This window comes from Abrus precatorius, unplaced genomic scaffold (genome assembly GCF_003935025.1).
Source record: "Abrus precatorius isolate BTA unplaced genomic scaffold, Abrus_2018 Scaffold9, whole genome shotgun sequence".
Classification (NCBI taxonomy): domain Eukaryota; kingdom Viridiplantae; phylum Streptophyta; class Magnoliopsida; order Fabales; family Fabaceae; genus Abrus; species Abrus precatorius.
Window position 1 is genome coordinate 2,966,182 of NW_020874439.1, and position 12,350 is coordinate 2,978,531.

Sequence of the window (12,350 nt, forward strand, 5' to 3'; positions counted from 1 at the left end):
TTTCAAACTCTGATTGTTGCTTGAATCCGAACTTGGATGCCTAGTCTAAGTGACTCCAAGTAAGTTTCTTTAAGTTTGATTTTAGATTCTCCATTCATTTCTATTCATTTTCCATTTCTCAAGGGTATCCATGATATCTTGGAAAACTTCTGTTGTTGAGCAAAAATCTTCATCAATCTCTCTAAATCTTCACTCGAGGTAAGAATGACTCTATTTTGTCTTTACAACATAGTATGTATGTGTGTGTGTGTGTATATATATATATATATAGTGTGTGTGTGTGTGTGCACCTGAGAGTGATATTATGTATTCTTGTATTTAAATATATGATTGAATGTTGTTTGAGTATTGAGAATATTGATGATGTATACTAGTTGATTGAAATGTTTGTATTATATATATGTGAAATATGTAATGAGGACTTAGTCCAGATATGTCATGAGAAAGTAGGATACTTTAGTTGGATCATGTTTAATTATGGTGAAAGGCTGATAGTATATGATAAGTAACCTTTAATGATGTGTTATGAAGGATTTGGATGTGATGGTGTGTCTAGATCTGGGATGTTTATACTATATGTCAATGCATGTATGAAAATTTAGTTGAAAGTATGATGAGTAAATATTATCTGGTAGTTGAAAATTTCATAAGTGTGATAAAAGGTTAATGATACTGATCTAAATGACTTGATGATTTAAACTGTATGGGAATGCTATAAGTAATATGGACTTAATCTGGAAGTACTTTATTAAGAATGATCTTGTGGTTAGATAATAGGAGAAGTATGGAATAAGTACAAAGTGCTGAATGAATCTAGTGTAAATAGTTATAGAGATACACCGAGGGTATAGAGACCGAATACGATGAGAAATATGGGAATAACATAGGGTGATGAGCGATATTCGTTATATATATACACTCTTTCTGAAAGCGAGTGCATCACATGACCTCACACTCATTTTCTAACAAGACTCCTAACTATACATTTGCTGAGGGGCCCGTTATTGTATGGTTGTATCTATGTATATGGGCTAACCAACAACTATTTACCTAGTTATGTAAAACCTCAAGAAGTGTTAGAAGCATCTTATATCTGTAATCATAGTGCACTGGGAGGGCATATTTGAAAAAGAGAAATGTGATGGGTTGTGATGAAAAGTATATCTGATTGTATGAAATTTTCTGATATATTATTTTGGCAATTAATATGATTGTAATGAAATTGTATTATGTTTAATGATAAGATAGATGCTCATTCTTACTAAACATTCCAGGTAACAAAGATGACGACACTCAAAAAACAAACTAGACTAATAGATAGTTACGTAAATTGTAGAATAAATTACGTATTTAATGAATATTAATGACACTACTATTTTAAGTTTGTTGTAGTTTATGTTCATGTACCTAGTCATATGTATACCTTAGAGATGGACTTGTATGATAGTATTTCCTTATATTTTCTTGTAAAAAATAGGATCTACCATATTCTCTATATTTATATTTATAGAGGTCAAGATTGATTTTAGTGATATCTACCTCGAAAATGACAAGGATCTAGATTCCGAGGAGCTAGCAAAGATAGAGGGATGACATAATAACGATTAATTTTTTATCCTTAGTTTTGGATATGGGTTATAACTGCTCTTAGGACTTAATTTGTTTTGATTATGTAATTATTTATTCTAAGTCTTATAACTTTTTAATTAACAATTTGTAAATTATTATACTGTTTATATGTAAATGAAAAATTTAGTACTTGTATGTTCTCTAACTGTTTTAGTATAATATAATTATTTAGTTACAGTTTTTTTTGTCTCATTTCATCATGCAAGAAAATTTTTTTTATGGAGTTATTTAAGTTTTAATATCCTCTCAAATGTATATATATATATAATATTTTTTAATAAAATTTTAATTATTACATAACATAATATTTTTTAATAATTTAATAGAGTCAAAGATCCCCCATTTTAATTTTTAACAAGAAAAATTTGAAAGTCATTGATGGCATTTTTTTGGATTGCTTTTTTACTTTCTTCTAAATTCTCGTTAATGACAATTTTTAAAAGTAAACAAATATTACTTTATGCATTTAAAATCGTGAAGGATGAATTTTAATTATAACTAATTATCTAATAATTAAAATTGTTATTATCATTTTTAAAAGAATCATATTTATGTATGGGAAAAAAACATATTTTGGTGAATTTAAAATAAAAAATCATAATAAAAAAAGGCCGTCAGTATATGATTAAATTTTATTGAATAAATAGTTATCAAATATGCCCAATAAAATCTAGTTATAAAGAAGGATCAGCAAAGAAACCTCGAGATCCTCGTCATTTCAAATTACAAAAACAGCAAATTTAATATTTTAAAAAGGGCTTAAATTAAAATTAAAAAAAGCAAATGATCTATAAGATTGATTTACCTGATTGTGACTTCAAAAGGCTTCCAACGTAACAAAGTCAACAAGATGAAGTGATTTTTTTCTGCCGCCTTTCTTCTTCTCGTCAAAGTAGTAATCAAATCTACCTCATCATCATCACCATAATTAAAATTATCATTTGCCCACGGTTGCTTCATACTATCAAAAATTCAATAAAAATTAAAGATATATTATATTATAATTTTTTAATTTGATAAAAAAAGTATTACTTTTATTGTCAATATTAAATAGTTTATAATATTGAATACAAATAAATTAAAGATATAAATTCTTAAAAAATAATTAATATAAAATAAAACAATATAATGAGAAAAAAATTTCTCTTAAAGAGAATTTTTATTTTAAAAATAACTCTCAAATTTCTTTTTAAATAATAAGAACTCAAATTTAAGATAAAGATAGAATGAAGGTAGATAGGTCATGAACTATTTACATCATACATTAAGATTTCAACCGCCAACTGCATAACCGTCTTATTCATTATAAGGATTATCCTTTTATCACTTTCATTTAGTTAGCATGGTGCATGCGGGAGTGCGGAGAACCAACGGTATGAAATTTTCATGGTTCTTTGTATTAATGGTCGTAAATAACTTGTTAAAAGTTCTAACTCAAGGAGATGAGGGCGATTAATCAACTTCTTTCCTTTCTTTAACATGAAATCCAATAAAAGCTTCAAAATATGACCAAGTGAAAACTCCCTCTTCTAAACCACCATCCATTACTTGTTCTACAAGTAAAGCAAAGTACACGGCATGAGATTCAATTCAATGGGACACATAAATGGTTATGTAACTGCCAAACTTTTTAAGAGGTTCGATAATTGCTGCGTCAAAAAGACCAATCTTAGAATTGCAGGAATGGGGATTGGAGTCATTAGACTTTGTTTAGAACATCTTATCTGAATCTTAAAACCTACCTAATTGAATAAAAATTCAACAAACGTTAACAATATAATTAAGTTAGGAAAAATCTTCACTTTAGTCATAAAAGTAAACAATGCAATTAATCTTTAAAATAATTATTCCCTAAAATTAATTTCTTCACGATTCAAAATAACCACCGTATTATATATCTCTTAATATTTTATTAACAAATTAATTCTTACAAAAAAACTAATGTACTAAAAAATACTTAAATATTAATTGATAACATCTTAAATCTTTGAAAGTTTAATTTTATTTTATTTTTTATAGGCAAAACATATATTATTAGAGATAGTTCAAGGGGAACTCAAAACTCATATACACAGAAAAAAAAAATTACTAACTCAGAAAAATAAAAAACAAAAATATACTTATAAAAAGCTAAGACGGATGCAATTTCGTGGGTTCAAATACCAATTAGCTAACAAAATAGCTTCTCCCTTACTAACAAGTGATAGTCATTTCCAGGACCTCAGAATAATAGAATCTAGAACTTCCCTCTCATCCAAAACACCATTGGAAAATACAATTTTATTTTTATGTAACTATAAAGACCACACTGTACTTACCCAAACAATTAATAAGCATATCCCTTCTCTTTTACTACAGCCAACACCAACTCAAGAAAGCAAGTGAGTCGATATATTTGAAGGCAAAACCAGTGAGAATTCAAGTCAACGTGCAGTAAAGTACCAGATTTGAGATGAAACTGAACACGTTAAAAATAAATAAGTTGAAAGTTCCTCCAAACTATGACAGATGCAACAAGTTATATCATCAATTTGAACACCTCGATCAATCAGCAAACCCTTACAAAGAAGTGCATTCAGCAACAATTGCCAAGAAAATACCAGACACTTAAGAGGGACCTTTCCTCTCCATAGCCTTTGCAAGGCATCTGTCGTATACTGATCTACACTATTAGGACCACCAAAAAGTTTAAATAGCCAAGAATCTATCCTCCATACCCATTTATCTTCTTGTAGTAACTTAATAGAAACTCCATCCACAAGCTCCAACAAAAGATTAAAGTTTGAGATCTCATGTTGAAAGAGTCCTCTTCGCCAACTAACATCCCAAACCCACCTAGTGTCATCATGAAAATCATTCTTCAATACACATGATTCAGCATTTCTCGCCACTGCAAACAATCGCGGAAATGCTTCACACAATCGCACCCCGCTTACCCACTTATCTCTCTAAAAAAGAGTGTGTAAACCTGCACCCACACTCCTATCAAACTTCTCATCCAGCCAAGAATTCCCTTGATGAATAACCTCCATCAAATCACGCCACCACAAAGAACATTTGTTGTGGACTGATTGATGCTGAATAGAAGAAGCTAATCTTCCATACCTAGATTCCAACACCTGCACCCACAATGAACTAGAACAATTAACACCTCACCACAACTATTTACTAAGAAGCCCCCAGTTAAACCACTGTACATTCCTAATGCCCAAGCCACCATTCTTCCGCGGTCTACATACCGTTTCCCATTTCACCCATGAAATTTTAGATTCATCCTTAACACCCTTCCATAAAAAATTTCGTTGGATAGTGACAATCTCCTTTATCACCGACTTCGGCACCCTAAAAAAGGATAACGAGTGTAATGATATAGAATTAAGAACTGCATTAATAAAAGTCACCCTGCCTCCAATCGATAAATACCTATGCTTCCATGACGCTAATATCTTTTTAAGGGCATCTAACACACCCTTCCATGCACTAGGCTTTCTCAGGTTAACACCTAACTGTAACACGAGATACTTTAATAGGAAACTACCAATCTTACAATGGAGGAACTCCGCAGCCAAGTTTTCAAAGTCATCACCAGTATTAATCCGCAATACACAACTTTTATGAAAGTTAATCCCTATCTCACCCGAGTTTTTGGGCTATAAGACTCTCCCTATTCTTCCTAGCCTTCCAAATATCCCCCACTAATATCTGTTGACGCTCCTTCTCCACATTGAAAAGTTTCATTACAGAATTTTTATCATCAATCAAACTCAACTCAGTTGTCAAATCAGAGATCACCTTATCAACATTTCCAAATACCTCAATATTCCATTTTTCAATGCATCTTAACACTCCTCAACCTCTGGCTAGCTCTCTAGGCAGCCCATGGAAGGGTAATCTCTCTTTTCCATGCTTCCTCCACCACTTCCACAACTCCTTTATGAGTCAGCCAACAATTGTTAAATCGAAACGGCTTTGGACCCCAGTTAACCACTTTGTGCTTAAGAATAATGGGACAATGATCAGATACATCTCTGCTCAGAACCTGAATGAAACCATCTCCCCAATAATCAAGCCAGGAACTAGAAACAAGGACTCGATCGAGTCTGCTCATTATAGAAGCATCCCCTTTTATCCACGTAAATTTTTTACCCACAAGTGGAAGATCCACAAGTTCCATTTCCTGAATGAAAGAATTTAAGCCATCCATTTCAGAGACACCATGGTTTGTCTGACAACCCTTACTCTCTTTCACCTGTCTCACAGCATTGAAGTCACCCAATATACACCACATAAATTTGCCAAAACCCTTTCTTGTCATAAGCAAATCATCCCATAACTTTCTTTTCTCACTTAGTCTACACAATGCATAGACATTCACCACAACACATAGGTTTCCAATGGTCAATACCTGCAAGCAAACACCCAGGAATCCAGTACCAAAAAAGGAGAAAAGTATTTTACCTTTGGAAGTATCCCAAAGTGAAACCATACCCCCACTTCTGCCAATGGAGGGCAAGGCACACCAATCAAAATCCACAGAACCCCACAGACGCGCACATAAGTTACTATTACATGTCTCAAGTTTTGTTTCCTGAATCTCCAAGAATTTCAGACCTTCAGAGCGAACAATCTCACACATCTTCTTTTGCTTTACCTCGCTCCCCAGTCCTCGACAATTAAATGAGTCAATCTTCATTTAGAATCAAAGCGAACCCCATGTTCTTTCGCAATTGTTCTATCACGTACCTCCATCTCAATCAATCAATTATCCCATCGTTCCCATGTACAACCTAAACCAACCTTCTTGCCAATGTCTAGTAACCTCGACACCATTGCCTCATCATCACAATCTGTAGCAGTCATTCGCTCCCCCACCTCCACTGAAAGATTGGAAGGATGCGAGTTGTAGGAGCTCTTAGAAGCATTAGCTGAGACTTCATCAACTAGCGATACCTGTCTACTAAGTTGCGATGGCATTGACGCTTCTTTACTGTGATTCCTAAGGTTGTTTTGAGGGGGTTCTATGGAAATTACGCTTTGATGCCTCTTCCCTCCTTCATTACCTAGACTACCTTTCATAGAGCGTGCCCTCTGAAGGGATTAGTGCACATTGACCCTCTCTTTCTCAATTCTGGATTGAAGGGGGTCGATTTGCGCTGTCCCAATTGTCTTCATATCTCGTGATTCTGAATTTTTTCAAATCAATGCATCTAATTTAAACGGGTCGGATAAACTCAACCCATCTCTTGCTATTGGGACTCCCCTCTCCACATTTTCAAAAGGCTCATTCACAGCATCACAGATAGCCACCGTCAAACCCATAACATCCACACCACCAACCCCCAAACCCCCATCCACCAAGCACCCTTTTGCTGACACTTCACCCCTAATCATAGAATCAACCAGACGACCCTTACTTCCAATATCACCTTGCAGCACACCCTCTTCCTCACTAGAATAGTTATTCAACGCTTCCAACTTCATTGTACCAACCTCAGATAAGTCATTGCCGTCCTCAGAAGAGTTAGCCACGCCTTCCTCTATTACGGCTACTACATCACAGGCATACTCTTCAAACATGGCTATTGAGTAAAAACGATCATTGACTTTCACTGTAATGTTTTGCTTGATAAGCTCAGCAATGGTAGTACCTAATTGTATCCTCTCATAATCCAATCGTCGCCTTTCTGCCGTGACTTGGTCTATTTGGATAAAATCACCAAGTGAAGTGATGAATCCACTTTTTATTATATTTTTACTTGCCTTTTTTATGCTTCTTGATAGAAAAAATGGACTTAGATAGTGAAAATAATATAGAAATCACATTTTGAATAAATATCATAGATTTATTAATTTTTGGTTAATTTGCATTTAATTACATAGATATAGATTGCAATTTTAATTATCTTGATGATTTTGCAGAATGCCCAAGTTAAATTTGAGAAATCTTGGTCCTTGGATGAAAGTTGCCCACAAAGTAGCCACTTTGAGAAGTAAAAGTAGCAACTACAGCAAGCCTGGGCATTAAAGGTCCCAAAGTAGCCACTTTGAGGAGCAAAAGTGGCAACTCCAGAAGCTCCAGGGACGCCAATTTTGAAGCATGATGCGCGTGGTCACTATGGGCTCTCAAAGTGGCTACACGCATCCAAAGTAGCTACTTTCAAGACCAAAAGTGGCAACTTCAGAAGCTCTAGGACGCTGATTTTGAAGCCTTCCTGCGCGTGGTTACTATGGGCTCTCAAAGTAGCTACGCGCACCAAAGTAGCTACTTTCAGCACAAATAGTAGCAACTCCAGAGAAGCGGCATTCCTTCCATTCTGCGCGTGGACACTTTCAAGGCCCAAAGTGGACACTTTCAAAGGCAAAAGTGGACACTTTGGTGACATGTCATCCACTATAAATAGATTTTAGGAATTAGGGTACGGGACTTTTGACACTTTACACAATTTTCTTTGCCAAATTGGGATAATTTCTTACGACATTGGAGTCTTGGGTGACAGCCAAGGGTCCTCTATAGGTTTTAATTTCCAATTTCTCTTTTGATTTTTGTTGAAGTTGCATTAATGATGTTTACGTTCTTGCATTTCTTTCTCTCTTTTGTGAAGCCCATCCACATGGAGGGCTAAACTTCCTTGTAATTCCTAGTCAATGCACATGAATCTTGAATTCTTGGGATTAATTGCAATACAAATCTTTCTTTCCTTGAATTTATTAACCCCAATCTCTGAATGAAATGGAATTTGCATGAAGGGAACATTGCTTAATGAACCCTAATTTACCTAACGAAATTCTAATTCAAAATTGCTTAATTTTGGTTAATCCTTGAGGTTGCTTAATCCTAGGGATAGAGATTGGAGCCCATTAAGATGCTTAATTTTAATTGGGATGTTAAAGTTAGTCTTCGCTTGTTAGATTAACTTAATTTAAGGAAAAGAAAGGGGATTATTGAATCATTTGGAAGAATAATGATAGAACTCATTGCTTGACTAGGGATTACTCATTTTAATTGATTGAATTTCATTAAATTTACATTTCATTCTTGATTAAAATCTGGAAATTGACAAACCTCCCCCCAATTTACTTGCTTTAAAATACATGTTTACACTTGTTCGATGTATGTTCCCAACCAAAAATTCCTTGGAGACGACCTAGGATAACACCCTAGTACTGCATTCATTTCTTTGCATATTTGATGAAGATTCACCACAATCTTTTGCATGACGAGTAGCTAAATATCGTTTCATCATGAAGAAACCAACTTACGAAAGAATAATTCACTCCAAGCATGCAAAGGGACCCCATAACAACGTACCCAAGTCACCCTCCGCGCGGCTACCATACTTGGGTGCCACTCTCGTAGATCATAGAACCATTTCTCCCACCACAATTTGTTGAGTGATACTGTATCCTCTAAATCTACCCCCGCATCAGATTCCACCAATACCATATCATCACCCATGTCGTGAGACTAATATCTAACATACCTTCTCACAGGAGAGCCCCTCGTATATTTATCAAATCCTATTTTCTATGAAGGCGACCGACCATAGCACCTCTACACTCCACAATTTGCCCCTCATCCACCTCAAACTCATGGTGAACCCAAGGTTCCTTCTTTTCCATCCACTTCTGCCCTATTGGTGTCTCAACTAGACAGGGTGCTTTAAGCTTGTCTGCATACGTATTCCCTGACGTCTTTGTAGCTCCTTTGACAAAGGAGTGTCTCATTTCACTGCCCTCTGCAGACACTTTTATACCCACAGTTTTCTCCCTTGCATGCCTCGTCAAGTTGATAGACAAGCGCATTCTGCCAATAACAATAGATTTAAGCTTAGCCTCCAAACCCTTGACATCCGCCACATACACAAAACGCACAAAACCAAAGCGACGTCCTAATTTATCACTCTTTTGAGGTATGAAAACATCAACCACCTTCCCCCACCGTTGAAATACCCACCACAAGGCTGAGATACCAGTAACAAGTGAAAAATTCATAAAAAAGTAAGACGTGGAATTGCTGAGAACTTTTCCAAGATGCCCACCAAATTTACCCCTTTCCCTAGACCTTCGTTCCACCATTGAATTCTCCAACTTCTCTTTTGCGTTTCAAATTAAGAAGAGACAAGAAAATTGGGTCCATCAATGAAAGACTCAAACCGATGAATAAAAAGCGACAACGTATTCAGATTCAAATATTCTACGATCAGCAGTGACAAAAACAATAATATTACGTTGGCAATTTGAATACCGATTATGCAATTTTAATTATCACCATTGTCACTATCTCATGCGCAGTAATAATAATAATAATAATAATAATAATAATAATATGTTTAGAACGCAACGTTAATAGTTGTCACTGTTACAAAAAATTTCGGACATAGAATTTGGTCTTGGCGGCGAGGGCTCAGAATTGCATTCCGTGCGTTCAAGTCCTGGCTGCGAGATTTTGTCTGCAACTTGCAACTAAATGTCAAAAGAAATATACGAAAGAGTGTATTTGATCCAATTCAATTCAACCCTTTTCGCAGACCAAACTGCATGAAGAAGACAATATAAATACCTAATTTGATAATGATATTTTTTGTATTTTAAAAGATTAATTTAATGATAAATTTAAATACCTAATTTAATAGCAAAATATAATGCGATCAAAATAGTCGAATCTAACTCATTCGTGTTAACTCATAATGAATTAAGTTGAATAATGAGACAACTTAACCCAACTCACCTTTGAAGTGAGCAAAAAAAAAATGCTAAGCCGAATCAACCCACCTAGCTACCAGGTGATTTAGCTAACGAGTTGGCTGACAAAATTTAAAAATAAAAAAATCCAAATATTAAAATAATATTATGAAAATAAGAATATAAAGAAACATAAATTTAAAAATAAAATATCAAAATACACTAATTTAACTTGCATAAATATCTTAATCTTTTAGTATTATTGGGTTAACAAGAAATAAAAAATAAAATAAAATAATAATTAAAATTAAAATTAACATATTAACTTAACTCTCCAACGAATTGATTTAAATACCTTATACATTTTTACGATCTAACTCACTCCAAACTTACTGCACAGCAAATTGACTTAGATTATAACTCATTTTCACAGTTCTAATAAATATTTAGAGAACTAGCGTGATAAGTATTAATTTTTTTCGATATTAACTTAGAAGTCTAATTTTAAAAATTGATATAGTAATACTTATAATTTTGGAGAAGCAAGTTAACAATTTTCTCGTTAAATAAAATAATCGAGAACCTCTCAATATATATAGCGTTGTCACAAAGGTAAGTGACGAAGTGAAACATCAATTTGACTAGTTCCAGATGACTGGGTTCTGCAAAATGAAGTGTTCTTGCCTTCTCTTGTGCCCGTTGATAATATTTTTATTCTTATTAATCTCAACTTTCAAAGTTAAATTTAAACATCTTAAGATAAATTTTTTATCAAAAATTAAATATTTATTACATTAAAAAATATAAAAGTACAATGATATTCTCCTAAGTTTTATATCTAATTGAGAAGAAAAACGAAGTCAACATATAGTATGTCCAATTTACACCTAAATATATTCCTTTTTATTGTTGGTTCCAACCTTACAACCATCTTTTGAAAAACGTACAATGAAGAAAACTTGCTGCTTTTGCAGGCATGATTGCATTACCTACCTAACATAGAGTAACTCCACCACACATAAATACAATTTGACTGAATTATGCTGCAACCCATGTGTGAATAAGCGATGAACTATAACAATAAAACAAGAACAAGATGCTCAATTAGCTACCTATTAATTATTTAAGGGACCCAAATAATTTCCTTTCTTTCACTGTATTTTCGGACCTTGCAAACAAAACATATGCATTAGTGTGCGAGCCAACGACCTGCGACTTAACAACATAAGAAACTCCGAAAGTAATGCCAAAACAAGCTGTCCTACTTGGGTTTGAAATTTGAAGCCTTCCAGTTAATTTTTGTTGCCACACTTTACACATCTTTTCAAATCTCTCTCTGCTAAACTATTTTATTGCTGGGTGTGCCACTCTTTTTAGGCACAAAAATTAAGGCTTTGCCTGGGGTTCACTCCACAAGCACCATGATTCCATATGCCCATATATGGCACACTCAAACGCCTCCCACTACCTTAGCTACCTTTGTATCTCACTCTTACATGTGATTTGTTGCCCCTAAGAAAGATACTTAGGACTTTATTTTCCCCATTCTTCTTATGCCTTTAGCCTATTTATAAATTCAACTTTGGTCCCATCTAATGTCTATTAATTACAAGATAAAACAGCAGCATCACCTGGTGTGTCTCACGATAATTAGGATGGCAATTAAATCTAGTTATTTGATTGCAAAAATTCCACCGTCAGTTGAATCAAGCTCAAATGATATAGCTTGTGGATTTTTAATTTGTGTGTAAAAGAGAATAAAATATGCTTTTAATTTTTAAAATTATCACTATAGTTTATTTAGTGCTTTGAAAATTTTGCTAATTCTGAATTTTATAATCATTTAAAATATCACTATCACCGCTTACTAATTACAAGATTTGTATCTACTATTGCGCGCTGTTAATGACTACTTTCTAGGACACATGTGATAGGGTGCATTATTAACAAAGATAATAGGGACATTTTAAAAATTTTAAAATTTATGAAGATTGAAATTAATTTTTAAAAAATTAAAATTGAATTTAATCATTTTTCAT

At 33.9% G+C, this 12,350-nt stretch overlaps 1 protein-coding gene across 1 annotated transcript; it reads right to left on the reverse strand.

Moving 5' to 3' along the window:
• Positions 1-5,497: 5,497 nt before the first annotated feature.
• LOC113849603 lies at positions 5,498-6,603 on the reverse strand. Its single transcript, XM_027479615.1, has 2 exons — positions 6,427-6,603; positions 5,498-6,316 (listed from the first exon to the last, which is right to left on the reverse strand). Exons 1-2 carry the CDS (start codon positions 6,601-6,603, stop codon positions 5,498-5,500), a joined length of 996 nt encoding a protein of 331 aa, XP_027335416.1.
• Positions 6,604-12,350: the final 5,747 nt, after the last annotated feature.